This window comes from Vanellus vanellus (genome assembly GCF_965231255.1).
Source record: "Vanellus vanellus genome assembly, chromosome: 6".
NCBI classification, from domain to species: Eukaryota; Metazoa; Chordata; class Aves; order Charadriiformes; family Charadriidae; genus Vanellus; species Vanellus vanellus.
Genome location: NC_138911.1, coordinates 29,338,980 through 29,366,979, shown reverse-complemented (window position 1 = coordinate 29,366,979; position 28,000 = coordinate 29,338,980). Strand labels below are relative to the sequence as shown.

General features: G+C 39.2%; 3 protein-coding genes across 6 annotated transcripts; 2 read left to right on the top strand and 1 right to left on the bottom strand.

Annotated features, from left to right (window-relative positions):
- The first annotated feature begins 12 nt into the window (after nt 1–12).
- Nucleotides 13–11,662, top strand: NDUFAF1 (NADH:ubiquinone oxidoreductase complex assembly factor 1). Of its 4 annotated transcripts, none has more exons than XM_082485631.1 (6): nt 13–173; nt 417–481; nt 2,276–2,893; nt 4,827–5,012; nt 6,247–6,321; nt 11,412–11,662. In XM_082485631.1, exons 3-6 carry the CDS (start codon nt 2,384–2,386, stop codon nt 11,466–11,468), a joined length of 828 nt encoding a protein of 275 aa, XP_082341757.1. In that variant the 5' UTR covers nt 13–173; nt 417–481; nt 2,276–2,383; the 3' UTR covers nt 11,469–11,662. The 4 variants fall into 4 exon arrangements, with proteins under 4 accessions (XP_082341757.1, XP_082341758.1, XP_082341759.1 ...); XM_082485632.1 differs by lacking the exon at nt 11,412–11,662 and adding an exon at nt 8,891–9,765; XM_082485633.1 differs by lacking the exons at nt 13–173; nt 11,412–11,662 and adding an exon at nt 8,891–9,765 and having other exon boundaries at nt 200–481.
- Nucleotides 11,144–23,545, bottom strand: NUSAP1 (nucleolar and spindle associated protein 1; the record flags this gene model as incomplete). The annotated part of the gene is made up of 12 exons (XM_082485630.1): nt 11,144–11,405; nt 11,870–11,981; nt 12,547–12,657; nt 13,665–13,849; nt 15,909–16,093; nt 16,281–16,346; nt 17,073–17,185; nt 17,970–18,059; nt 19,871–20,048; nt 21,138–21,329; nt 22,389–22,454; nt 23,453–23,545. The coding sequence occupies 12 exons, from the start codon at nt 23,543–23,545 to the stop codon at nt 11,318–11,320; spliced, it is 1,479 nt and encodes a 492-aa protein (XP_082341756.1). The 3' UTR covers nt 11,144–11,317.
- Nucleotides 23,546–23,958: 413 nt separating this feature from the next.
- Nucleotides 23,959–27,757, top strand: OIP5 (Opa interacting protein 5; the record flags this gene model as incomplete). The annotated part of the gene is given in 6 exon segments (XM_082484975.1): nt 23,959–24,262; nt 24,368–24,434; nt 25,480–25,602; nt 26,157–26,238; nt 27,616–27,684; nt 27,686–27,757. Coding segments are annotated over 6 exon segments (717 nt in total).
- Nucleotides 27,758–28,000: the final 243 nt, after the last annotated feature.

Below are 28,000 nucleotides of genomic sequence, written 5' to 3'. Positions count from 1 at the left end.
TGCCCGTGGTGAGGGTGGTTTTTACCGCCGCCCCGGGCGGAACCTGAGAGGCGCGGTACGTGTTTCCCTCGCCGGGCCCGGAAAGCGGTTGGACCCGCCGGTAACCGGCGGGGGGAGGTGAGGCGGAGCCTTAGCGCCGGGGGAGTCTTGTCTGTTACGGAGCTGAGGGGAAGGTGTGTATGTGGGGGGGTTGTGGGGTGTCGAGGCGGCCGATTTTGCAGAGAGGCCGCTGCTGCTGCCGCCGCCGCCTCCCGGCTTCGGCTCTGCCCTCCGGGCTCGGAGAAGACGGGCGGAATCCGGGCCCGGTGCCCACGTCCCGGCGCAGTTGGCTGTGGGGGTGCAGTGAGGCGCAAAAGCGAGATCGTGGCTGCAAACCGAGGTGGTTTCTTTGCTTTTTTTTTTTTTTTTTTTAACAGCTGAGCGGTGAATCGGTGCTGGAGTCCAGGTAAAAACGTTGCGTGGGGACAAAACGCGGGCAAAAGTAAGATTTGTTAAAATTTCCTTGTTAAAGATTTGTTAAAATGGTACTGGGAGGAAACAAGGACGAGGTGGTGCTGAGCAGGGTTCAGCTTGGATGCGGGCTGCAGCTTTTCTGTACCTCTCCGTTCGGGTGGTTATGGTTTGGTTTGGGACCCAAAAAATCACAGAATCGTCTAGGTTGGAAGGGACCTTTATGGTGGTCATGGAGTCCAACCAAATGGCCCCGGGTCACTGTGCAGGCTCTCCTTGCTTTCGTGGTGTGTACTTCACCTCCGTCCCAAGGGACATGGAAGCTCTGCGCATTGGGGTTTCTCTTTTAGGAACTTGTCTCCTCTCTTGCTGAGTGTGTGATAATGTGAATTCCTTCAGCGTGGTTTCAGGCCATGGTCCATAGCTTAATAATGAGAATAATAGTAGTAAATTTTACCATGAGTAAAGGAAGGTATGTGGCGTATCGAGAAGAGAGCGGGGCTCGCCACAGGTCTTTTTGCAGTGTTGGCTAATATCGAACACGTTGCTGCCTGCTTACATGTATTGTGCTTGGGTGGTGGACCACAATAAAATGGCCAGAAAGCGCTTTCACTACAGCTGTTTAAAGATGCGGACTAGTTTCCCGATAAGGTGTTATGCTGTGTAAAGCAAGCTTCTGCATGTCAGCTCATATTGCAAGAGAAAGAGGGAAAGAAGGCATTTAAAACACAGAAACCATGAAAAAGGAAAGTACTATCTCACTGGTGTTCAATGGGAGTTTATAACTGAGAATTATGTGGGGCTTCCAAGCTCAGAAGATTTTGTGGGTGAGAGGGGCAGAGGGAAGACTAGTTTTACATTTAAAAATTCTTAGAGGGATTGAATAAGCTAAATGGTCCGGTATGGTAGTTCTATAGTTTGATTTGACTGACTCCATTCTTAAAAGTTCAGAGAACATGGACTGATTTGACATCGTTTTCAGATTTATTTTGTGGCCAAAACAAAAACCACCCAAAAACCAAAACTAGTCTGTCTAATCTTATGAGTCAGAGATAATAGCCTCTGTACAGAGCACTGAACGTTAAGGTTCTTCCTTATGAATTAGAGAATAGCGATGTGGCATAGCTGTTCCTACCAGCAGTGATGCAGAGGAAAGCAAAGAGAAGATTTTCAGATTTTTTCCAAAGCTCTATAAAAAAAGCTAGTGAATTGCAGTCTTTCATGTTAAATTCTTTGGTCTTTGCACGCCTCTGTAATCCTAAACCAGATGTGTTGAGGGGGCAAGGGGTTGGATGACTTTGGAAGAAGCATGTAGTATGGCTGCTGTAGGACTTCATATCTTAAAAATCGTGTCATCTGTGACTGTCAGATGAGACTGTCATTCTGGTCCATGTGGCAGTAGCGTTGATGTGCTGTGAATTTGTGATTTTCTTGCAGAGGATGATACTTCATAGTTATATAGATGCCATCTTTTAGAAACGTTCTTCTTAAGGTTGTTTTTTCTGGTGTTACTCATAATACCTAAACTTAGTTAAAGTTAAAGGGTTGAACAGGGATTTCTTATTTCTATTTTCAGTTTTATTTAAGTATTGCACTTAGTTTTTCTTATTTGCCTGGGTATTTCACATCACGGGGGCAGGGGAACAAGACACATAGGGTGGAAATCATTAAGTAAACTAGAACTCTGAGGAAGTGTAATACTTTATTATTTTTAATTCCTTTTCCCAAGGGCTTAGATTTCTAGTTTATACCTGTTTTAAATTTTAAACAGTTTTACAAGCATCCTATGTCTAATTTTTTTAATGTTTTATCTTTTTCATTGAAGGTGGAGATTAACGACGGTAACTAAAGTAAGATAGCTCTGGATACTAGTTTTGTTGTTAAATTAATTTCAAACCCATTAACTGGAGGTGAATTCTTCAAGTTTACCAATATGGCTCTGACTATTACATTGCTGAACAGTGCTTACTTACGTGGTGGATGCTGCAGGCACAAAGTTTTGCACCCCTTACTCGGACCTCTCTTCAGCGATTCCATGTCAAAATTGTATAGCAGCTACAGGAGGCCAGGGTCACAGCCTGAGAAAAAAACGGCTTGGCAAAATATTGATTTCAGTTTTAAGAAGGGTGTTGATGTCTTAAAGACTCAGCTAAGCATGCTGAAGAAGGAGACCAAAGATTACTTGGTAGGACCTGGAGGCAATCCACTCAGTCAGTACCTGTTGGAACAGACAAGGGTTTTGTGGGAGTTTCGGAGCCAAGAAGATTTAAATAAGTGGGTTATTTCCTCTGATGTAGAGATTGGAGGGAAAAGTGAAGTTTACCTCAAATTGGGTAGGAATAACCAGGCTGCTCTGCTGTATGGAACTCTCAATACAGAAGTACCTCGTGATGGGGAGACAAAATACAGTGGATATTGTAGTATGAGAGCTAAACCGCCAGTGGTAAGTACAGCTTCATATTTGCATATCTTTGGTTATTTAATCGGAGAGCATTTTTGTGCAATCCCAGTGACAGACAAGTGGACAGTTGCTTACTGCAGTTGAAGCTGATCACTTTCAGGAGTATTAGCTATTCCTTCAGGGATGTAATTGCTGCTGTATCCTTTGACCTGAAAGGAACTTTTTCTTGAACTGGATTGGAATTTTTTCTTGGATTTTGTTTTCCTTTCTTAGAAAAGGAATAATATATGTTTGATCGTTTACTTATGTACAATAGGGCACCCACTTATTAAGACAGCCCTGTTTGCAGCCTCCTTGCAAATAAAGGATCTGTAATGAACCTTTGTATCCAAAATTGGTATGATTAAAATAGCTGTCTCGATAAATTTGAAGTTAATTGAATGTGTCATAAGGACAGATTTTCTGGGCTTTAACTTGGCCTATTCACCAAACTTGGTTTGGGTGAATGAGCTCATCTTTTTTTCTCACAGAAACAGAAAATAATGCTTTGAAATGTACTTTTTAAAGGTCTGACTCGTACTGTACATCAGAAAAAGTGAGACAGAAATCTTTGATAGCTCTGGATTGAGGAAAAGAGAACAAGAAATGGATTGATACTGCTTGTTTCATTCTTTAAGCACCTTTAAAAGCAAAGGAATATTTTGATTCAGTGTATAAAATGCTTAACTTCTTACTCCATTCTGTTGTTTGTGACTTGGCGCAAGTACACAGGTAAAATCTTTTCTGGGCCAGAAACTTGGAGAGCAGAGAATGTGAGCTAGGAAAATCAATGGGCAAATGAGAGGCAGATGCTCACTGATTAAAATGGTGACACTGGGTCAGGGGAATGGAACAGTAGGTTGAATCTCACCTTAGTTAAATTCCTGGGACTGCTACTGGCTTGTGCAAATGTGACTCAAACTTTCATCTCCTAATTCTGAAGTAGTGGAATGTATCAGTCCATCATTATAATGCAATTTGAAATCAGAGGGTGAAAACATAATTACAAAGGCTCTTCTTTATTGAAGTAAAAAATCTCAAAACTGGAAAAAAGCATAAAATCGAGTAACCAGAGCCCTTGTATTAATGCACTGATGATCTACTCATCCTATTACCTGTAAGGTGAGTTGGTAGAAGGACAGTTGATAGGTAACTGTAGTAGTGCTGTAAGATAAAGGAGAAACCTCTGAATTTTTGGTGCTAATTTTGACTTAATTTAAGCAATTCTGGCAAAGAATAGCTCTAACCCCTGCCCCCCTTCGCTCCAAGTGACCTCAGTGTAACTCTCTGAAGACTCTTGGATCTGCCTATGTGCAAATCATGCCACCAGAACTTTTAAGATCTTTTGGGGGAAAAAAGTGCTCTTGAGGATTAGACATGCTTGCAATCGGTATCATTATGCACAGTTAAAGACACAAAGTGTTGGAAAACATTAAATGCTTCTAGTGATTATGTCAGTCTTCAATAAACGAAGTTATCACAAGGGCTAAAATATCCCACTTCTTCAATTTCATGTAATCACCTCTGAATAATCTAGTACTGACCACAGAATATTAAACTTAATGAACTTCGTTAAGCTTAATGAACTACATTAACTACTGATCCATCCCTATGGTGTTTGTGTACTTGCCTGGTAGGGAGTTTAGTCCTAGGAAGGAGGTCTGATTTCTGATTGTTACAAGATTGGGGTTTCTAATTAAAGCATGAGTCCTCAGAGTAGTGATACTGCATTTTGTGGGCTCTAATATAGTCCTGAAGGAAATTCAAGGAGATCAGAAGCTGGTACGATGAAAGAGTAACCCAGTTTTCACTGTATTGCAGTAGATATTATTTGACATAGTAACGAAGGCAGTGATCAAAGCAATAGTGCTCTGTTCTTCATAATGGAAATTTCCCTTTATTGAAGAGGAATAATATATGTATTAATAATTTGTAGGGATCTTTTGCTAGGAAGAAGTATTATGACTGGTCAAACTTCAACAGTCTGTATTTACGTGTCCGTGGCGACGGCAGACCTTGGATGGTAAACATTTATACAGACCCTTACTTCTCTCATCAAAAGGATGACCTCTACAACTACTTCATGTTCACCCGAGGAGGCCCATACTGGGAGGAAATAAAGGTGAGCTAATGCATCTTTCAAAATAATGGAACTGTCTTGGGGTCCTGGCCGTAGCTCTGTGTAAGGGGAACTCTTTCAACAGTCAGTTTGTTGCTATTGCTGTCCATTCAACACTATTATGTATCCCTATACAACAGACATGTGCCTTTGGCTTGGGAGTTCCCAGAACTGTAAATCTCTGGATTGTGGGAGGACACACTGCATCAACTGTATTAAAGATTTGATCCACTATATGTTCCCCTAAATGTCTGCTTTTAGCTATTACTGGAGTAATAGAATAGATACAGTGATTGAAGCTTGGGAGATGTTGTCAGGAATTCTCTGTGATAACCATTTTATCCTTATTACAAATGGACATAGGCTGGAGTAGGATTTGTACCTGCAACAGGATTTGCTTAACCCACTGACTCGCTGGAGTCAGTCAGAGACTCAAAGGTGTGGTTTGTCATTTATGGCCTCTGAATCTGTGACACAAAATACTATTTGTAAGAAGTGGGAATTTCGTCTCTTTTCTGGTGAAACTTGGGGAACTTTTGTAATTTGCTGATGACAACATTAAGATTTGCACATCCTAATGAATTGGCATTCAGTACTTCATAACAGTCATATGAGTCCAGTCATGAGAGACACAGATGTTTCACAGATGAGGAGGATGAAAATCAGTGTGTCATTGCTGGCTTGCATGTTTTCCTCTCACCCACACCAGCCAACTCTCCTGTTTCCTATCTCTTATCACACCCTGTCCTCTTTCTTGCTCCCACTGCATTCAGTCATTTTTACATTATTCTGAAGTGCTTTGCTAGAATATTGATGTCATAGTATGAAGTTTGCATGATGAAATATGCAGTGTGGGTACAGACAAGCTGTCAATATACGCGTGTGCTGGACTTTTCATTAATTTCCATTTTATGTTGACATGTTATTGGAAGGAGATATTCCCAATGTAAACAGCTACCTTCTGTGCTGCAGCCTCTCCTTTTGTCTTAATGGGGTAACAATCCCACACAACAGCTACAGCCACCACAGAACGGTGTGAGGCTGGAGTTGGCTGCGAGTGGTTAATGAAGAGTTTCTGTTGCCTATTTCTCTGTGCCAGTTCTAAGTACACAACTACTACTGGTACCAGATGTAGCAAAGTTATTTCCTTTACTAAGGCAAGATATTTTTTTTCTTAAGTTTTTTTTTTTTTATGTACTAGTGACACCAAAGTCTGGTTTTGTTTTGTTTCTGTCAGATTCCATTCTCCAAGTTCTTTCTCTCCAGTCGGGGAAGAGTCCAGGATGACCAGCATCCTGTCTGGTTAGACAAGGCAAGTTTTCTATAGTGTTTATCAGTCTGAAATTTCCTTTAAGATTATATTGTCATGATACAAATAATTTACAAATCCTTTAATGTTTGTGAATTTGAAATTGAAGGGGCCTTCTTATCATAAGGCAGTTACTCTTGTGTGTTTGCTTTTGCATTTAAATTAACCTCCTTTGTGCTAGCAGTGTCAGTTTACTTCAAAGTAGCTCAAAAAATATTTTAAGAGATCTAGAGAACCAAGAAACAACTCACAACTTGGCTTTTCAAAAAAAAAAAAGAAAATTTTTTTTGAGGAATGATCAAAGTGACTAAAGTGCCAGCTGGCACAGTACTGCCAAAAATAATAAAAGTAAGTATGATAAACTTCCTTCCTGTCAGAAGACTGTAAGGGATATCATGTTGTGAGATTTTCTTTGAGGATATACTGTATCAGTGACCTGGATGGCAAGCAGTAAACTGGTGTATTTATAGGCTCTTCTTTAGGTCTTCTTTTGGGCTTTGTAGTGTAGTCTAAATATTAAGTAAATGTTTTGAGTATTTTTTATTTTATTTCTACAAATAGGTAGACTTAATTCACTGATTCACAGGAGGAGATGTATTGGAAAAAATTGTTTCTGTATCTTTTTTCTTTTAAATTTCAGTGACCCTCCTGTATGTAATTGAGGGCAGCTTTAATACCCAGTGACTACCGAGAGGCAAATAAACAATGTTAGAAATCTATATGGAGAGGAAATAAAAGGTCCATTACTTGAATTGGTGTTAGTCACCGGGAATGTTGCATTCAGTTCCTAATTGCCTGAATGGAAAAAAGAAAAGGGAGGGGGGAAAACTTGAAGGCAATTCAGTGATTTGCAGCATGAAAACAATATGTTTTAAAACAGAAGCTGAGGCTGTAGAAAGTAAGTATGAATGATATGAATAAGGTGGATCAACTACAAGAAAAAATATGCTTTATGAAAGAAAGTTGTTATAAAAGGTCTATGTTTAAATACAGACACTGAAGAATTTATCAGGTTTTGGAATATAATTATTCAAAATGGTAAATAAAAACATAAAGTTGTATATGGGGTGTTTAAAAATATTTACCAGGAGTTAAAGGGACAAAATGATACTTGATCTAAGCATCCTCCACTTAATTTTCATTCCTTGTTATCTTATGCTTAGTATTTCACAGTAAAAATGACACATTTGCATATAATATAAAGTGTAATTTTACAAATGTATTTTAAAGACATTTTTAAATAAAATAGGGGAAGGGGTTTGAAAGCAATTAAGGAAATCTTGATAAAATGTCTTAGTTCTTCATGGTACTAATACATGTTTTCCCAGGAACGAGGAAAGGCATTGTGAAACAGGAATAAAAAGGCAGGAAATAGCCAGTGTATCTAGGGCTTGCAAAGGGTCAGATTCTTCAAAGCAGAGTTTAGATGGCTCCCACAGTCATCTATAACAATACGCATAGTCATCTGTAACAATACGAACCAGAAAAGATGGAGCTTTAAAAACTCTGCAGGCTCCACAAGCCGAAGGGCTGATTGTAGAGCTTCTGGGGAAGAGATGGTGTTTAGAGCAACCTGAGAGGAATGTCAAAGCGTTTAATTTCTTTAGCTTTGTTCTATTATTTATTTGGCAGACGTTTGCAAGATGTATTTAGCCTCAGCCTACAATTACTTAACTTTATCTGACACATCCTAGGCATCATTTTCCTGCATGTAGAGCAGTCCTTAAAATCACAGGTACAGCTCAGACCCGCACTTCTAGTGGGGCTTAGGGGGCAGCTGGAGCTTAACGGGTAGCAAGCCACTGGTGACCCAGCTTGTTTGAGAATGCTGGTACTGGAGTCTCTGAAAGGCGATGGGTGATGTGTAAGAGCTGAGAGAACCTTCAGGCAAGCCACAGGCTAACAGGAAACATGCCCAAGCCGCATAGATTTTTATGGAATTTATTACAGTTAGAATAAAAACTATTAAAAAAAAATTGTAGTGGGGGAGAACATTAGGGAGAAGGAATGAGGAATGTTCTTATATTTAAGAACTTCAGTCTAAGTGGGAAACAGTGGCTAAGAACCTCACCTTAATATAAAACTCAGTAACAAAGTTTCATACACTTTAAAATGCCTGTTTTGGTGCACTTTCACACTGTACCAAGTGTATGACTTGATCTAGAATGAAAATTCCCTTCCATTTTTAATTACATTCTGTTTGCGTTTCCTGCTTATGAAAAGAATTGTAGCAGACTTTAGGAAAATGTGTTTGTACACCCAATTGTGATGAAACTGGCACTAATCAAACCTTGCAGGATAAAACTTGCAGTGCTGCTTTAGGCTCAGGCCATTTCTAATAAAAGGTTCAACACAGTAGTAGAATGGCAAACATGAAGTAGTTTCCCACCAGTGTCTGTTTTGGAAGTGTAGTGAAGCATTCAAGCCTGAGGAAATAATGCTGCACTTTGAACAAATACTGCTGTTTAAAGTGGATGGCCATGGATTGTTTGAAAATATGGAAGTGGTAGATATAATGTTACAATCAAACACAATTGTAAGTACTGTTCTAATGTGTGTATCTTTTAATTAGATTAGTACTCTTGGATTCACAATTGGAGATAAAGTAGATGGTCCATTCCAGCTGGAGATTGATTTTATTGGCCTGATAAACGACAGAGCTCATACAGAAGAATTTGCCTATGAAACATATGAAAAGAATCCTCAAGTCTAAGTTGGGCAGGTGTCCTTTAGGATATTCTTCAGATGTTTGGTTCATTTTTATAAAAGACTTCGTAACCTGTGTCTTATAACAATGTGAAGAGTCTATGTAAATGTTAAAGACTTAAGTGCATGAAATGTTGGCTGTAGTAATCTGACTAAGAGTGACACCATTGGCATCTTTGAGCTGCAAAATACAGAACCCCAGAGAGACTGTACATACATGGGCTGGAACAGAGCCCAAGGAGAGCTGTGATACATTCTTACAAAGTAGTTAACTGTTGACTGGGTAAGTTCTGGCTTCTGTCTTGACCTTTACAGAAATAAAAGTATTTCATGAGCATGTTGTAGTGTTTTGTACAACAAACTTCATTTTCTGCATTATATGGTTTGTAGACAGTTGTAAAACACTCACAGCTGCTAGTTTTAAACTGGGGAAGTATGATGAAAATTAATACCCTGAGGAATGGTGCTTAAGTGTGACTCAGCCACTGAAATTTACAAAGAGCAGCACCAGAAGTGGAAAAGGCAGAAGTATTTCAACCTTTAGCTTTGGCTCCTCTGAATAACTAAAAAAAGAAAAAGCTGCCACTGCCAAGATTGAAACAGTAGCTATGCAGTGGGCTTGGCTTTTCATTTAGAGCTGTTGATGTCCTACAGCTTTATAGAGTGAAGGCTGTTGGAACAGAAGAAATGTCCTAAGGGTGGGTTGGGAGGGAAGCCCCCATCACTGTCTGCTCCCCAAGGAGCCACAGCTCAGTTTGATTAGCACCAGTACAGGGCTTTTCTGACATGTGCAATTATCTTAGCTCAGCTGCACTGTAAGAAATCACAGCCTCAGCTACGGGCAGAGAAGCTCAATACCTCCCTTCTTTTGAGAAGTCTGGTTTTCAGTAAGTTGAGAAACACTTTAAAGAACAAGTGCTGAATGGTTTTGTTTTAGCTGTCACAAACTTAGTGCTTTGATTAGACTGACCTCCTCTGTAATGACCTCATTTTAAGGGTACTTTACACATATTAAATGTACCTATATTTTATATGGAAGAAGCCACAATAAAGCAAGCTGAAGCAGTGTCTTATACTATCATTTTCCTCCTGTACAGAATTAAGAGCAAAAGAGAGGTGATGGTTATTGTTTCTAAAGATACCAGAACAAACAGGCTTTCATAAAGTAGGGAAAACTTGTCACAAAGAGACATGGAGTAATAAATACAAGTCTGAACAAAACCAGTGCTACACTAAGGAGGTAACTATACATAGTACACCAGGTGATATAACCAGTGATAAACAAGGTATAGACAAAATATTTATTTCCCCCCCATTAAGTTTATAAAACCAAATTGCTTGTTCTTGACATTTCAGCATATATTTGACATGACACTAAATTCACTGAAACAATTATCTGCTCAAAATTCTAGCTGAGATTACAACTGCTGAGATTACAACTGCTAATTACCTTTCCAGTTTCATCCATAATGAATCCAGACGGCATTTCAAAGTATTTTTTTTTAAAGTAACAATAACAACAGCTTTTAAATCTAAGGTATTGAATGGGCCTAAACACTACTGTAACCTCTTTTAAGCATCATAGGGATGAAAAGCAGAAGAATTTTGTTAACACCTGCTATTTACCATAGAAAGGAACAAAACCTTAAATGTTCAAAGCATCCAGTAATTTGTAAAGCCACTTTTCAACTGTCACTTTTAAAAAATATGGTATTTTACAATTATGTTATGCTGTAAGCTTTTAGTTTTCCAGAGAGCTTGCATATTTTTTCTTCTCTTGGAAATTCCATACAACTTCATGAGCATGCAATTAGCAATACTGAATAATTGCTGTAACAGTTGTTACAGAATTTAAGGATTGATCTGGAGAACAGGGCAAGCAGGCATACCCAACTCCTGTAATTTACCAGTGGAATATTTTGAAGCTGGCTATCCAAAGTGTGCATTCTACTGGGTAACAAATGCATTCTGGTGGAGAAGTCTGTCCTAAGTTGCAAGGAGGCTTCTTAAGCATCTTTTTTCCACTTAAAATTTTCTGCCTTATTATCTTTTAGTTAAATGAGTTAGTTAAATGAAAGCATTATTAAGCAACTAGAGATAGTTCAAAGTTTAGAACTTTGGTCTTGCTGGAAAAGTTGATCACTAAAACATTACACACAGATGCATTATAAGGTCTCATTCAATGCTCTCTGGATTCCACTAGCTAATAGCAACCTGAACCATACAGACAGCAGAAATATTTACATGACAGAAACAGTATTTACAGTGATTTCTTACATATTTCTTATCCCTCCTAACCCACAGATAGTCCTCTGCGATTTCCGAGAGCCTGAGCCTTTTTCTTTTTTCTCTCTTGCTCATGTTTCTCACGCCTTTCTTCCCTGAAGGGGAAAAAGAAGAGACAGACCGTATCAAGTTATATTAAAGCAACCAAAAGAATCTGAAGCTGACCAAGACTTAACATCTATTTAATGTGTGCTGCATTTGCCATGGGTTTGGAAACATCTCCATTTTGGACTGAATCCAAACATAAAGGCAGATATTTCTGCTTAGACCTATAGGTCTAACATTCAGGGTAACAACATGTCAATATTTACAGCTTCTTCCAAGGTGAAGGTGTATCTCCAAATGCTAGAACCAATATCTTTCACAGAATAAAAGTCTGTCGGATTCAGAGGTACCCTCTTTGGTGGCCTTCCTGATACTAGACAGGCTCCTGGAGGCAAAAATTGCTTAAAAATAAAGGTATTCTTTCCTGAACTGCATATTTAAATCCAAAAAAGATAAACGTCTCTTCACATCATTTTAAATAACACTATTCATAAAAAGGTAGTAGTGTACTAACCTTGTCTGGAGGCGTGGCTGTTTGTAATCTTTCCTGTGTGCAGAGATGTTGCTACCCACAGACTTATTTAGAACAGTATTTTCTTTACATTCTCCCCAAGGTTTTAGTCGTCCTACAATTTAGGGGCAAGAGAGACGATTGAATTACTAGTTTAGTAATTGTGTGCTTTACTTGTTATCATGATTTTTATACTAGGCTAACCTGGTTTTTTTTTTTTTTGCTGGTTGACTTGAAGATGAAAAGCCTTTTCAGCTGTATTATCAGTTTCACCAGCCCATTCCCTACAAGTAGTTTTTCTATAAGTAGTAACAGGTGACTGTGGTTATATAACTAACACTCACCACACAAAATTCAGCTTCTCACAGAATAGCACTTTTTTTTTTTTAAATAAGCCTCATTTTGTAGAGGAATAGCTCACATTCCCCATACATACATCTAATCGGTGGAATACAAGGATGTTTATTCTGACATTTATGGGCTCTTGGTCATAAAGTAGATCTTCAGTAGGGAGGCCCTTAAAGCACATATTATGTAGAAATTTAACATCAGTCCAAAAACTCTGTGGGAATCCAGAGAGGAAGGGAAAGGAACAGGAAAAGAGACTGAAAACTTCCCTGTATCATGGTTTGTATCAGTGCCTTACTTTTAAGGGGTATGACCGCACAGGATTACAGTACCTTTATGTGGCTGATACCGAAGCGGCCGTGAGAGACTTGCTTTGAGATCGAATGTCTTCTTTGTGCTTGTGGGTTCTGCAGAGTGAGCTGTGAACTTGAAGGGGGTGGTAACTACAAAAGGCATCAAGATAGCATACTTAATTGTAGTAGCAAGATCACTGTACATAGAAAGTTGGAAAGTGCCTGTGAAAACCACCTTACAACTGTGAAGACCAAAGAGCCATTAAATGCTACCTCTAAAGGCAGAATTGCACAACTACAGCTCACTTGAAATGGGGAGCTTTCAGGTCCGGAGGGAGCAAGAGCTGTAGAGTATTAACCCTTTTGCACCGGTTATGTTATGCGATAGCATACATAGCTCCATGTATTTTTCTAGTCCTTCAGAGCAAATTGTGTTTCCTAATCTCTATACTTATTTGGAACCAAGTGGCTTTTCACAATAAAAAAAGCAGCATTCTTCCAGAACACACCAGCTTCTGATCAGCAGCAGAACTTTCCCCCCCCCCCGCCCCGAAAAACATCAATATTGTCATACGGCAAGACAGGCAACTCTGGATTCTTGACCTGTGCTGATGTACCTGTGATGTTAAGGTATCAACTGTTAGATAGCAGAGCTGTGATGGTGCAGAGATCATTAGTAATCAGAAGCTTTTCCTTACAGAGCTTTAGTTCCCGAATTAATCGGGGTTGCTGAGGCTGATGGTAACTGGTTGTCCTAAAACACAGCCAGAAGCCTGGTGCATGCCAATCCCACAAGGAGAATGAAGCCTCTGAGAAGGCATCAGGAACTCCTCTCACCACAGAGAGGATCTCCCTGTACCCATTATATGAATCTTTTGCTATGTAGTCCCTGAAGGTCTAGAACGATTTCTATCCCCTACATCCTATATTAGGCTTTTCTGTAGGTAGCTAGGTATCATGCGTTTAAGCCTTAGCACCTAACCATTTTAGTCAAAACACTGGAAGCCAAAGGAAACAAAGAAACTACTGCACTTTCTAAAGAAAGAGTCATAAATTAGAGAATGAAATCAAAACCTGTGTCACAACATTAGGGTATAAAAATTTACATAATAATTCAATAAGACAAAAGTCTTGATGTGAAAAAGCCAAATATTTACCATTCACTTTACCCTTCAATGCAGTCAGTTCATTATTTCCTGCATTTCCCTTGCTGTTTTTCTGACTTATTAGTTTGCAGCTCTTTTGGCTATCAGGTGTGCAGATCTCCAAGTATGGAGACATTCTAGATGGAGTCTTGGTAAGAGAGCGTTTATGCTCATTATCTTTTGTGGCTTCTGAGAACCTGAAAATTATTAGAAATATAAAAGACAAAATTAGTCATCTACGAGGAATGCAAGCAACGTGACAAAATGCAGAAGGTTCTGCATTCTACTTTTCTTACAGGTAGAAAGTTTTACTGTGTACAAGATGTCCACAGCTGCACTAAAAATACCTTTGCTGGCAGTTCTTCAAGTCATGATCAGTAGCAGTAAATAATATTAGGAATTACAAAGAACAGACTTTCTTGTTATTTTGGAAAACAAACATATTTAGATGTAATAAGCTGGTAGATTTCTTCCCCAAAAGATATGATTTATTTCAGATTTGGATTCTGTAGTAAAACATTATATATAAATGCTGTTAATTTGACAACTGAAATTAAGAAAAACTAGAAGAAAATTAACTAACAGAACTGTAGAAGTCAGATCTACGAGAGGAAGCAGCTGGAAATTTTAGTGAAAATGCACAAGTTACCTGCATACCAAGACACAGAAGTGCTGTACGTATGTGCATATACACACACATTTTTAATGCGTGTGTGTACATAGATAAACATATGAAAGAAAATTCAAAATCTCACATGAATTAAAAAAAGGTACTGAGAATAAGCTGAAAGCCTGCAAGATACAGAAATGAGTAAGTGAGTAAGTGTTGAAGAAAACGTGTTTTGAGGAAGTTTACGGATGAAGTGCAGCTTGCAAGATCCACCTCAGGATATCTCTGGACAAACAGAATGGAAGCAAATTCTAGAAATGTTGTTTTGGTTTACATATTGCTAAGAATCAAGTAGGGCTGCAGTGAAGACAATAAAGATCAGCCAGCCAGAGGCAGAATGAATACTGTTTTTGTTTGTTGTTATCTATTGAAATCAAAGATAGCACATTCAAAGTAGGAACAAAACCAGTAAGACTATGAGCTTGATTTCACAAGGAATCTGTAATCTTGACTTCTGAATAGCAAAAATTACAAGTCCCACAATTATTTATTAGGAGTTGTCGTATCTGCTGCAGTAATAACAACACCCCCCCACTTAATTCACAAAAACATCCCAGCAGCTACAATCTTGCCATGCAAAAATAGAGAAATGAACGTTATCAGAAAAATAGAAAGTAACACAACTGAGACCTGAGATTAACCCAATGTTGTTAGCAGAGGGGGAAAAAGGATACGTGTAAATTATAGAACGTCTAAATCTGAGCTTCAGTCACTGTGGAAAGTTTAGTAAACTGAATAAAGTTGGAATTTTTACAATAGTTAAAAAACAAGAAAGAAAACCAGGCAAAAGGGCATTTATCAATGGCATACCATATGGAATGTGCTTTTGATTACTTCATTTAAAAGGATTTTTGTTCAAAACTTCAGAAAAACTAGTAAGAAGCTAAAAAAATTTACCAATCACAAAAATTCAGGAAATACTAACATAACTAAGAATTAGATTACTGCCTAGGAATAACAAAGGTGCATGTGGTGTTTTAAAAGGAAATGAGATGAGGTTTAATAGCATTGAGTATTAGCTCATTCATTTAGCAATTCATTGCTACTTTCTGGTGTCAACTTGATTGCCATCAGCTAGAAACAATATGCTTATAGTAGTCAATCACAAAACGAGCCCCTGCTGTGACTTGGGGGGGTAGAAGGGGTGGAGAAAAGGAAAAGAGAGTACCCAAAAAAACCTCCAAATGATGACTCCATTGCAAGACTCACCTGGAATACCACATACAGTTCTGGTTAGGTAATCTCAAAGATAAATTAATTTAGATATAAAAAAAGACTGTTAGGTTGCCTGAAAAAATGGAAAACCTAACACAGTAAGAGAAGAAAAAAATAATTTGGCTTGGTTGATTTAGCAAAATGAAAGCTGAGAGGCAATCAGACATCAAAATGAAGAATCAAGACAGTAACAGCACAGTAAGGCTTAAACAGACCATAAAGCTAGACTGGAAGTCAGTAATCAGAATTGATTTCATGTAGTTCATGTTTGGAATGGAAATAACGTAGTCCAATCACAGTTAGTGTTGATTAGTCACGTCACGTGTATCACACCAAATTGATCACCTGTAGTTTTGGTTTGTTCTTTTTACCTGACATTCATTTTGGTTGTTGAAAGGACAGGATTAAATGAAGATTTCTTAGATAAAATACTTCGACTGGCAGCGTTCAGAGAACTGCGTGGTGAGCGCCGGACGTTACCAGGAGTGTGAGTGGCGGAGAATCTGCCTCTTTCTGGATTTGGGCTGAATAGAAATGTTTTGCCACTGGTTTGTTTCTAGGGAAAAGCAAATTATGAGTTAGCACACTGTGCTAAAAATTTATCAGAAAAGCAGCTAAGAGGAAGGGAAAATACACAGTGAGTCAGAATCATACAGTCTCTTTAGGTTTTCCCTTTTTTCTTTAAAAGCATATTTTAAATTTAAGTAGTTTTATTATTATTAAACTGATCTGAATATGCATACCTTGGAATTGTTATGTGGAGTGCCTTTTTCTGATGCTCTTAAATGATTTGATTTTTTGGCCAACACCTGCCAAAAATAATTTGTCTTAAGCATACATTGATACACTGTATGTCATAGAAAAAGAGAAAGGTAGCGTTCAGGAGTTTCAGTGTTACTGTTTCGATATGTCCACTGACATACTCATTCCTGTATTCATTGACACATTACTGTTGCTTTTCTAAGGTCTGCCACACTCAGAGAGGCCCTCTTAGCAGCTTTCACCCGTGAAAGCAAGAAATACAAAATCTCAGTCAGGGCCATTGAGAACAACATGCATTGCATGTATATTAAAGGAGAGTCATATGCAGCCAGTGGACAATGGTTCTTTAAGGTACAAAAAAGGAACTTTAAATATTTAATTTCCACTCTTTGAAAAATAACCCATCCCCTTGGATAAGCTCTGCAACAATTCAAACAGTTGTATGAAAAAGCTCCAGGAGATACATCACAAAAGTAATTGTCGGTTTTAAGTAAAAATAATTAAGTCACAAGTTATTTGTTGGTTCCTATAACTATTTATGGCCATACACTTAATATATAAAAACTTATATAACTATACAAGTTATATACAAATAACTGTGTATAACTATTTATATAGGACTGCAGTTAAATTTCACTGATCATAACATTCCACTGCATGTACACATGACCAGCTACTTACTGCTCTAAAGAGACTCTACAGGACTTTTACAGAGAGGCTTTGGAGGTAAATGAATGCAGGAACAACGGATACCTTCCTTTGTTATCACTTACCTTGACTTCATTGAGAGAACTGCTGCAGTTTTCAATCATTTTTTTTTTCCTCTCAATGTAGTCAGCAATAGATTCCATTTTCTTGAAGTGAGCCTCATGCAACTTTTTAAAGTCTATGAAGTTCCAAAAATAAGAAGAGTCACATATCTGATAAGCTCCTAAGGAAGTTTACTACTTAATAGAAGAATCTTGCAAAACCTATCATTATGGCTTAAAAAAAAAAAACAAAACAAAACCAAAAACAACCCACACAACACAAACCCACCAAACAAAACCCATATTCCTCTAATCAACGATTGCATATGCACAGGTAACCAAACAGTATGAAATAGAATCTAGTTCACCAGTTACATAGCCAGTACCTGGTGTATGCTCTGAGGAATTATAGAATCATAGAATGGTTTGGGTTGGAAGGGACCTTTAAAGATCATCTAGTCCAACCCCCAAGTTCCGCAGTTAAAGAAAAAAAGAAATACTGAAATATTTCCAAATTCTAAATGAATGAATATATTTTACAAAGTGATGAAAACGATCTAATATGTAGTATTACAGTCCAACATTAGCATTTATAAAGTGAAAACTAAACAAGCGGGAGTAATAGCATGTCTTCCTGAACTTTGTTGTTTTGAAAATCATGAATGCAAGTAGTATATCCAAAAGACAAAGTGTTTGATAAACCAGTTTTATAATATACATGCGAGTCATTTACTACTGTGAATTTACAAGTTGGAAGATATACCTTAAAATGTAACCTTTGGGAACTTTTTTTGTTTGCTTGCTTTTTAAAGAGAAGATGTTCTCTTCTGCAAGCATAAATAAAAATTTATGTTGTAACAAACCCATAAGTCAAGTCTCCCTTCACACAGGACAATACATCTAGATGATACGTTATCTTACTTGGTGTAGTAGCTTTCATTCCCGTTTTCCCAGACCTAGATGCACGGCCTACAGATAAAGGGATCTTTCCTCCTGCATGGCGAGCATCACCTGGTACAGTAAGATTAGACGAAATCGTTAGAACTCCTGGAGAACATTTTAATGACATCACAACTTTTAAAAAAGTATTTGTTCCCAAACACACCGTATTCTCCTCAAAGTAGGTTTAGGTTTTGAGAAATAAAAACATCTGCTGGAATAGATGTGTCATATGTCTCCCAAAAGCCTTTTAAATGATATGTCAGTGACAGCATGTCTTGACAAACTACAAGACCATCATGAATCTTACAGTCATACTAGGTTATTAACTTTTGATAGTAAGGTATTTTATAGGGGAAGTTAGTGGGAGAACTATGCTTGTGGTAAGCAAAACCAACCTTGAATTCACGGGTCTTGATCTGTTCAGTAAGCTACTGTTTTTTAAATGCTGGTAACAAAGAAGAAATACCTTCTGGCCAGCTTTTCTGCCACTTCCTTATATGCATATACAGAGTCTAAGTTCTTTTAATCACCTCTGCTCTTGGGTATAGTATTAAACTCATGTTCACATTTTAGTGATTAATTTTATTTTATTAACAAAAAAAATAATCAGGTAAAGATTTCATGTTGAGTTCAATATTTGCGTATTGAAAGCAAATATTTCTATTAATTCACACCCTCTTTAAAGTAAACTTGGATGGCCACAATGTACTGGAAAGAAATCCTCACTGGAAGCAAATAATGAGGGATTGTTGAAAATAATTGATGAAAAAAAAAAATTAAAAAATCAACTTTTCAATATTAAATGCAGACACAGTATTTTTCTGTTACACAGCTCTTGCTGTCTGACATTACTGAAAAAATGAAAAACAAAACAATACAAACAAACCAGAAAGCAGTATGGATATTTATAATTACAGTCATAATAAGAGATGAGTACTGTGCCAACTGTCAGGGTGAATGCTGCCTCAACAAAAGCGTCCTCTACATATTCTGTTGCTTCTGTTTTTAAAAGAACCTTCATCCAAAATCCTCATTTTCTAAATTAGTTTAAAAAATTATAGATGGCCTCCAATAAGAATGTCCTTTAAATTCTACTGAACAGCAACAATAGTCCTTGAGCTGTATTACGAATAAGTACACTTAGTCTAACAGGAGCAAATAATGGTATGTATCTTATTTGACAGATCCATGATATCAATAAATTATCAGATCGGGCAAACTCCTTTCCTCATGTCAGCTGCATCCACAAAGGAGTGGGGGAGAAACAAAGTCATATTTTCAGCAGCATTATGTTTGAATATCTGAAGAAACCACCAGATAGAAAAATGGTCCACTGAAATACATTCAGATATTGTTAGGCAGTTTAAACAAATTATAAAGGATTCTGCCTGTGTGTCCTTTTCTACTAATTTTACTCTTAGGAAGAAAATGACAAAACCTGTTCGCCTGTAGGAAAACAAAAAGAAGCACAAGGAAGGAAGCTCTCCCTTTCTTGCCACTTTTTAAAGGAGCTGAGTAGAATCTCAGGGGCACTAACCATAAAAGGCACTAACCCTAAACAAGGTGCAAGACTCCAGTACACTCAGACCTTTGAGAAATCCTTCACTAAAGGCACCAGGTCCAGAGTTCTGAAGTCAAAGGCAGCAGAATTCCTACATTGCAGAATTTGTGTTACAATATGCTAAACAAACAAGTACACAAACTCAAACAAGACAGATTTTTTTTTGAGACAGATTTTTTTCTGTTATCCCCAAGTAAGGTACTGATCACCAGACATACCACAAAAAAAAAAAATCTTAGCAGACACAAAAAAATGCACTTTTTGATTATTTTAATTAGTACAAATTACTAAACTTACTTTTTTTGAATTTTGTACTTACATTCATCTCTGCTACTTTTAGTAGAGGTCTTCTCTGGTTGTACTTTCTGACCAGCACCCATCCCTGGCTTCTCAATAGCTCTCTTTTTAGTTACTTGTTCCTCTGTCTGGAATACCACCTTCTGTCCTTTTTCATGATCACCCCAAGGCACTTCGTTTTCTTTCATTTCAGAATGCTCCTGCAGTTTAAAAATACTTCATTTAAACAGTTTGTTCCAACTGGATATACAGAAAGGTGGTTGTTCTGAGAACAGTTAGTCAGTGGAACAGGCTGCCCAAAGAGATTGTGTTTCCTCCACCCTTAGAGGTTTTCAATATCAGATTAGATAAAGCCTTAAGCATTGTGCTCTAACCTCATAGTTGACCCTGCTTTGATTGGGAGATTGAGCAAGAGACTTTCTGAAGTCCAACCTGAATTAACCTGTGAAATACTTAACCTGTTATTTCACAAACAGACCTAGGTTAGAAAGCTTTTACCTGCACAGCTCTTACCATTTTAGTATAAAATTGCCTTTATTGAAAATCATTAATTATTTGCCAGTAAAAATAAATTCCCTAGTTATGTTACCTTTTACTGTTGTAGCTTTGATTACTGTACAATTCTCTACCTAACACTAACAGACTAATGCTCTTCTTTTCCCTCCTCTAACTTTAATGAGTAAAAGTCTTTCACACAGTTTAGTTCACCTACTACTTGTATGCAATTCTAGAGAAAAATAATTCTACCCCTATCTCACCTTGAAACTTCCCCTCCCTCAGTCATACAACCCATGAATAAAGAACCCACTGAACGGAATGCAAATTAAAAAATTGTGAAGTTTAGGCAATCATACAATTTCTGTCATTTTTTTTTCCTATACAAAGAAAGCAAAACCAGCCTTATTTTAGATAAATTTTGAAACTAGTCTAATATTCAGAATACTATGATGAACTAATGAAAGCAGTCTTGCATTCAGCTGAAGTGTTTGGAGTTGTATATTTCTTAGAGAAAGTTAATATATTTCCTTTAAATAATGACTAATAGCTAATCTCTGTTCATTATGGAATAGCATGTAGTCAAGACAGACAGAATCAGTTCTACAAAGTACAGAAGACCAGTACCACAACATGGGCACATGAAATTCATATATATATATATACACACACACACGTATAAATAAAATGTACACCACCTGCTAAATGGTGGTAGAAAAAAAATCAGGTGTCTTTAAATTAGTTAGAAGAAAGGGCAGGACAGCCAGCACACGAAACCAACCAATGCAAATCACCTCTTTCTCATTAGAAAACTCTATATTTTCTTCACTTGTATTAGTTTCCTCCTTGGAGTTCCTCTTTTTTCTGGTTGTTTTCTTTTCTTTACCACGTCTTTTTGTAACAAAACATGCTGATTGAGGCATAGTTTCCTCCCGATTGCTCAGTTCATCCAATTCGGTGGCAGCAGATGCAGTTTTTTCAGAGTCCTGTAGCAGAAAAATACTATAATGTGGAACATATCTGATCCAACTATTAATTAGATACTCCAAAGAGACAGTTTCAATTTCCTTATTGGAAGAAGTATTTCAGAGAGGAATACCAGTAGCATCATGCCATTTAGTAGCATAGTAATCAAGAAATCAGCAGTATCTAGATTTCCCTACACAAAGCTCATTATTTGAAGCCTTTAAAAAGAAGTCCTAGAGTTGTTTTATGTAGCATTTTAATAAGATTATTAAAAAAATAATACTTTATATTTGAAATCTGACTTGCATGATGCTGCGACCCTCCCAGATTTATACGTTTCTGTAGAATGTTCTTCAAAAAATCAGAACCTCTTCCATGTTTGTGAAAATTAAAAATAAGATGAAAAGGATCACACCAGTTCCCCAAAACCTTTAAAGAAGATTTTAAAGGAAGCACTTAAAGGGAGATATAGTCTAGAAGAAGGAGATACCAATTTACTTTCTATCAAAAACATAAGAACATTGCCATACCCAAAGTAATTCTGCTTATAGAAGAGAAAAAAAAAAAGTTAACTCAATACATTGAGAGAGGAACAAAGGAAACATTACAATTACATCATTTTAATTATACATTCAGTCTAAGTAAATTGTAATAGATACAAAACGCTTTCCAATGAGTATCTAGTCCCTTCCATCTAGGCACACGAAATGAATAAAATATTTTTATATTTGGTACTGGCTAATGTGTAGAGCCAAATAGGTAACAATTAAGATCTATTCAATGGAAATTAAGTGTTAGTGTTCACAGAGAATAATTTTGTACTGATGCTGAAAAATACATTGTTAATTTTGGCAGCTGAAAGGAAATCAGCTTTGGGTCATAAAGCTTCAATTCAAAGCCTTAGCACATCTGTTTCTATCAGTAAACGAGTGCATTAACTGAAGGCATTATTAGGAAAAAAGTATTTTTATCACAGTTCATATCAGGGTAAAAGCAACCTTTAGTACATGCCCCACTCTACTAGTTACAAAGTTAGATCTATCTCTCTCAAAAAGAAAGGCTGATTTATCATATATTACCATGTTCTCATTTTCTTGTTTTGCTCCATGAAAGTGTTGATTCAGTGCTTTCAACAATTTGTCTGCCTGGAGAGAAATCAAAACGACATATGAACCAAATATTGCATTAAGTCATCAAACAAAAAACAGTATAAACCCAACTAGTGTCGTATAAATTGATCGAACAAACAAGCAGAACATTTCCTGAATCCAACGGAATAAGGTATGCCTAGAGCTTCATTCAAGACAGTCAAACTAGAGAAAGCGCTTAAGGCTGCAGAAAACATGTAGCATTTTCCCCGCAGAGGCACAAAGACAGATTTCCCTGACTCGGTTTCTTCCGGTCCATCTATTTTCCAGAAGTTCAAGGATGAATGAGTCTGTTTTTAGCAGCACTGAGTATATGAACATGAATTACAATGGTGCCAAATTTCTGCAACAACTTCTGTCTTGCCCATACTACGTGCAAAGCATTCTTTTCATCCCTTGCATATATTCAACAGTAATAGCAATAAAGTAGCAACAACAAAATTACATCATTGATATTTTAGGACTCTTAAATACCAAATTTGAAAGCTCGGCATAAAAGCCAACCTGAACTAGAAGTCTGAGACCAAAAATAGCTCAGAGCCAAAACCCCAAGTAGAAGTCTTAGAGCTATCGGGACAGTGAGTTCCTCCGCCCACCCCACGTCGTGGATCTTCTTTCTTTTAAGGCTTTACACCTTCTCCCACCGGCCTTGTAGCAGCCTGACTGCTGCCGAGCGCTTTACGCGCAGTTCCCACCAGAGGCCACCGCCATGAGCCTGTACCTCTGGCCAAAGAGACCGGTGAACGCCTAAATCCCTCCTTAACCACGTTTACCCGTCGTGGACGCAAGCGCTAGCCGGCCTGGGCCCCTGCCACCCTGCAGGCAGACCCTGTGGGGCGCAGCATTCCCCACACGACACCCGCTCCCCTCAGCTCCCGGCCGGGGAGAGAAGGAGCCCCAGAGCCGGCGCCATTCTTCAAGAGGGCGGGCAGGAACCCGGAGCTTCCCCCGCACTGCTCCCTCCCTCCCGACCGCGGCAGCTGCCCCCGCCTCACCCGCAGGTTGGCCTTCAGGCCGGCGCTCTTGGCGATCCGCTGGAGCTCAGCGTATTTCAGCGACTCCAGCTGCTGGAGCGAACACAGCGCCATGGCGGCGGCGGCGGCACCGACCGACGCACCACCCCACTGGCGACAACCGCCGCACTTCAAATCTCGCGCTCAACTGACCCCGCGCGCTTTGTCACCGCCCCCGCCCCCGCCGTTCGAACTCGCCCGCCGCGCCAGTCCATTGGCTGGACGAGTCAAAGGGGTCGAGCCTGGGGGACAAGGAAACCACCAATGGCAGCGCGGCTACCGAGGCGTGCTTTTTTTCAAACACGATAGGCGCTCCCGGCGAGGGAAGGCCCTGCCCTCTCCTGCCTGATTGGGCGACGGAAAGACGCCATGCGGCCCACTCCCCAATAGTCTCGGGAGATGAGGATTGATGCACACTTTGCCCAATCGCAGCGCTGACTGTGAGGCCGGGAAGGCGGGCGCCGCGCTCGAACGCGGGGCGGGAGAAGATGGCGGTGCGCCGGCAGCTGCGGAAGATCTTTCACGAACGGCAGTTCAGCGGGTCTATCACTGTGGAGCGGCCGCCGCCCCCCGCCGTCACCGCGCGCGTCTGGCTGTCGCCGCCTTCCTCGGCACCGGCCGCGAGGGCGGTGTCGCCGTCGCCTCCCGTGTCGCCGTCGCCCCCGCGGCGGCAGGGGCCGCTGCCGGCGGACTGCGCCGTGTTCCAGTGCGGCGGCTGCTGGGCGGTGCTGGGGGACTCGCTGCACCTGTGCGCGCAGGAGGAGCGGCGGCTCGGTCTCCTCGTCTGCTGCAGTCAGTGCCCGGCGGGGCTGGGGAGGCGGGAGGGGTGTGCCCTCAGGCCAGTCCCGGGCCCGGCGGGGGCGTCGCGTTCAGCGGGTCTCTCTCTTTTCTCCTCAGGAGTCACGAACGACGTGACGTGGGAGGATTCGCTGATGGTCGGCCTCGAGGGAGCCCTGTTGGGCTGGTGCGTACCTCACCCGCCGCCGCCGGGAGCAGCGGCCACGGCGGCGAATCGCCCGGGCGAGGAAAGGGGCTTCTGCCCAGCCCGGGAGCCGGCAGCTCCCCTGGCTGCAGTGCCCGGGGGTTTCTCGCGGGGTTGGTGAACTCCGAAGTGCTTCTGGTACCCGAGCTCCATCGTTTCGGATGGAGAAACCTTCTGTAGGTTTCGGTTGGTTTTTTGGGTGTTTGGTTTTTTTTTTTTTTTCCTCAAAATCAAAAGTTTTGCTGCTCCAGCCTTTGCTGGGGGAGGGGAACGTTTGAGCGGTGCGGTAAAAGGCAGCCGAACCTTTAGTTCTCTTTGTTTCTGCGCCTTCCCTAAGAGGAGTGTTACCTAAACTAAAGCAGCTCTGTTTAGGGGTTGTTTTCTGGTTGGTTAGGGTTTGGTTGTTGGATTTTTTTTAATACTGAAAATAAATATCTTCTGCTCAGTTCCTGAGCTTACAATTAGCAACAGGTTCGGTAACTCTGGGATTAGTCTGATGGGAAGGGTGTAAATATCACCTGAGGGCACGCAGAACCAGTAGTTTGTTTAAATGATGTTTTAAGGCTATTCCACCATCTATAAGGGCTGGGAACTTTTTTATTAAAAGACTTTGTTGTTCTTTTGTTTGTTGGGGTTTTTTTTTGGGGGTGGCTCTCTGAATGAGGCAATAATCTTTTTTATCGGGGGGAAGTTTCACATCTATGACCTGCCACAGGCGTGGGTGCAGGCATTGTTTTGCCAGTTAAATCACGTTCGGTTAGCATAGCCTAAACCACGCTGTGGTAATGAGCCATGTATTTTCTTCCCTAATTGCAAATTTACTTATTACAGAGATTATTTCTTAAGCAACGTGCCTGACTTTATGTTCACATTCTTTCTGAATGTATTATTTCTTTAAGGAGAGAGTGTTACTATGTCTTGTTTTGCTGTCCTGATGGAATTGATGATTTGATGTCCTCTGACAACCATGCAGTACCTATGGTTTCAGAAGCTTCTGTTTAATAATATTTTTCCTGTTCTCCTTTAGTGCTTACAAGGTATTATCCTGTCGGTCATGTCGCTTGATTGTGGGCTTCATTCTTCATTCTGCCTCCAGTGACCTGGCGTATCTCCGAGGCTTCTTCTGTTTCTTCAAGGACAGCATCCTCTGGTGAGTATACCATATTCTCATGGTCAATGATATCACAGGAATTTGCAAGTTATTACAACAGGGTGTACAACTAAACTAATCTACAGCTAACAAAAGTGGCTTTACTTTTGACTGAGCGCATTGGTGTGGGATTTTAATATCCTCTATGTTTAAATTGTTTGCTTTGGTATGACCCTGTTAGATTTGCTGTGCACTTCTTGAGTGTCTGCATGTAATGTCAAGGTTTAAATTTAGTTGTTTACAATACTGAAATCTCCTCCTTTCAGTTCCAGATTTGCTTAGCTAACGTAAGGGATCAAAGTAGTTCCATGATAAACTGAGGACTTGACTATAGAAACTGAATTACTTATAGCTGGTGATGAGAGGACCTTATGATTTCAAAGTAAAACCATTGTTATGTTTTTAATATCTTCATAATGTATTGCCTACTTTTGGCAACAACTTAATATCTGCTTTAAAATAATCTTAAATAATCTGTCTAAACAATGAATGCAATTATGAAGTTTTTAACTGGTTTTCTTGGTTTTTTTTCCCTTTCCCCTTTTGTTTTCCAGTTATCTCTTAAAAAAACAAATTATAATAGCGGCTTCTAGGGTGAATTTTCCTGCTGTGACCTTGAAGGAACAACTGCAAGAAGTAAGGTTTCTACATTAATTTGTATGGAAAATATTTTTTAAATGCTGGTATTTTTAGATATTAATCCAAAACGATGGATACAATTGCTTTTCTTTTTAAGTTCATAAGATGAAGAAAATACTGACTTATAATACAGTGACTGCCTTAAACGTGAGACAAGCAAAACGCTTTCTAGAACTGCTTATCTGCAAAACATATCCAGTTCTAGCTAATTTTCTGGCAAAAGTTTGTTATCCTTTTATCTCTACACTTTGAAAAGAAAAAAAACAGTATTTGTTTAGACAGACTTCACCTAGGTATTACTGCTTGTGTTGTCTGTAGAATTGACAAGTCACTGTTCAAGAATTTTTAAAAAATAGCAATTTGTTAATCTGAAAGGGTTTCTAGCACATTTGTAAGCTCATAACAGAATGGTAGTATTTACTTGTAGTTTAAAAGACAACACTAGAACCTCCCTTCTTTTTGATGTTTAAATTGGATGTTATATTCCGTAACTTGGTTAGTTGTTAACTTAGTAAATTGTGTGTCCCATAGCTCCAAGGAAGTCACTGTGTGTAGGAGACAGGCAGCGTACCCAGTATTTATGTGCTTGCTTGTTTCTTTTTTTTTTTTTTTCTTAGTTTCTATTCTAAGCATGGAAATGGGCCTGTGATGTTTCTTAAGTTTTGTCCTTTTTAAAGTCATCTTCCAGTGTCTTATCATAAAAGATCAGTGTTTTTTATAAGTCAGCTGAGGCTAAAATGCAAAAATCTTATTCAGGCAAGACTTCTAAAATTGCGACACATTTTTCTGAAGTACTGCAAACACAAATTGTGTGATTCTGGAGAGTTTGCTTGTAGACTAGAACAAGTGTGAGAAACTGGTCTTTGTTTTGTGGGGGGACGTAATGTCAGCAGGGTTTTACTCTTGTGCTTTAGATGTGTTAACTTAAATCCCAGACCCTGGAAACAGCATTTTTGAGGGACTGTCCTATGTTCCTAAGCTAATGATGAAACAGTCTGTCCAGATAATGTCAAAGAAGGTCTCTGGCTGTGTAAAAACTTGTAATGAGTTAACTAGGAAAGACTGGCTTGATCATAATAAGGCTCCAGCAACTCTGTCTCCTTAAGTAGAGTATTTCCATAAATCTCTGACAGGGGTTGTGCTGGCACACATCCATCTGTCTCTTTTTTGTAGCGCAGGCTGCAAAGATTTGGGTGGCCGTTTTGACTGTGCTGGACATGCAGTATAGAGATGAAAGCCCAGTATAATCTTCCATCTTGAAAGTCAGCTGCTCTTCAGCCACTGGAAGTGGGGTGCAAAGACCATTCCAAGATCCAGTGTTAGTGTTTCTCTCTAGTTGTAATACTCTTATTTCTCTTTTTTTTTTTTTTCTAGCTGAAAGAAAAGCTTGTGGAGTTCCACGTTCGCATAGAATTGCTGATGAAGAAGCTGGAGGAACTGAAACAAAACAATAACGCGGCAGAAAGGCAAAGCTCTGTATCGGATGCAGCTGGCCTGCCACAAGGATATACAATAGTCAGGGTCAACCAATAATATGCCATTTTCAAGAACTGCTGGAGTTGTTTTTGCATCTCTGCTGAGTTTGTTCATTATGGTGAAATAATGCACCAGAACAGGTTTGAGTGTTGATCTGTCACTTCATCTGTGTATAGAAAGAACCGATGCTTAAGGGGAACACCTGAAACCTGACATACTGAAGTTACGCTTAGAAAAATGAATAGCTCACCTGTGCAGCACATCACTCTGTGAGACAGTATAA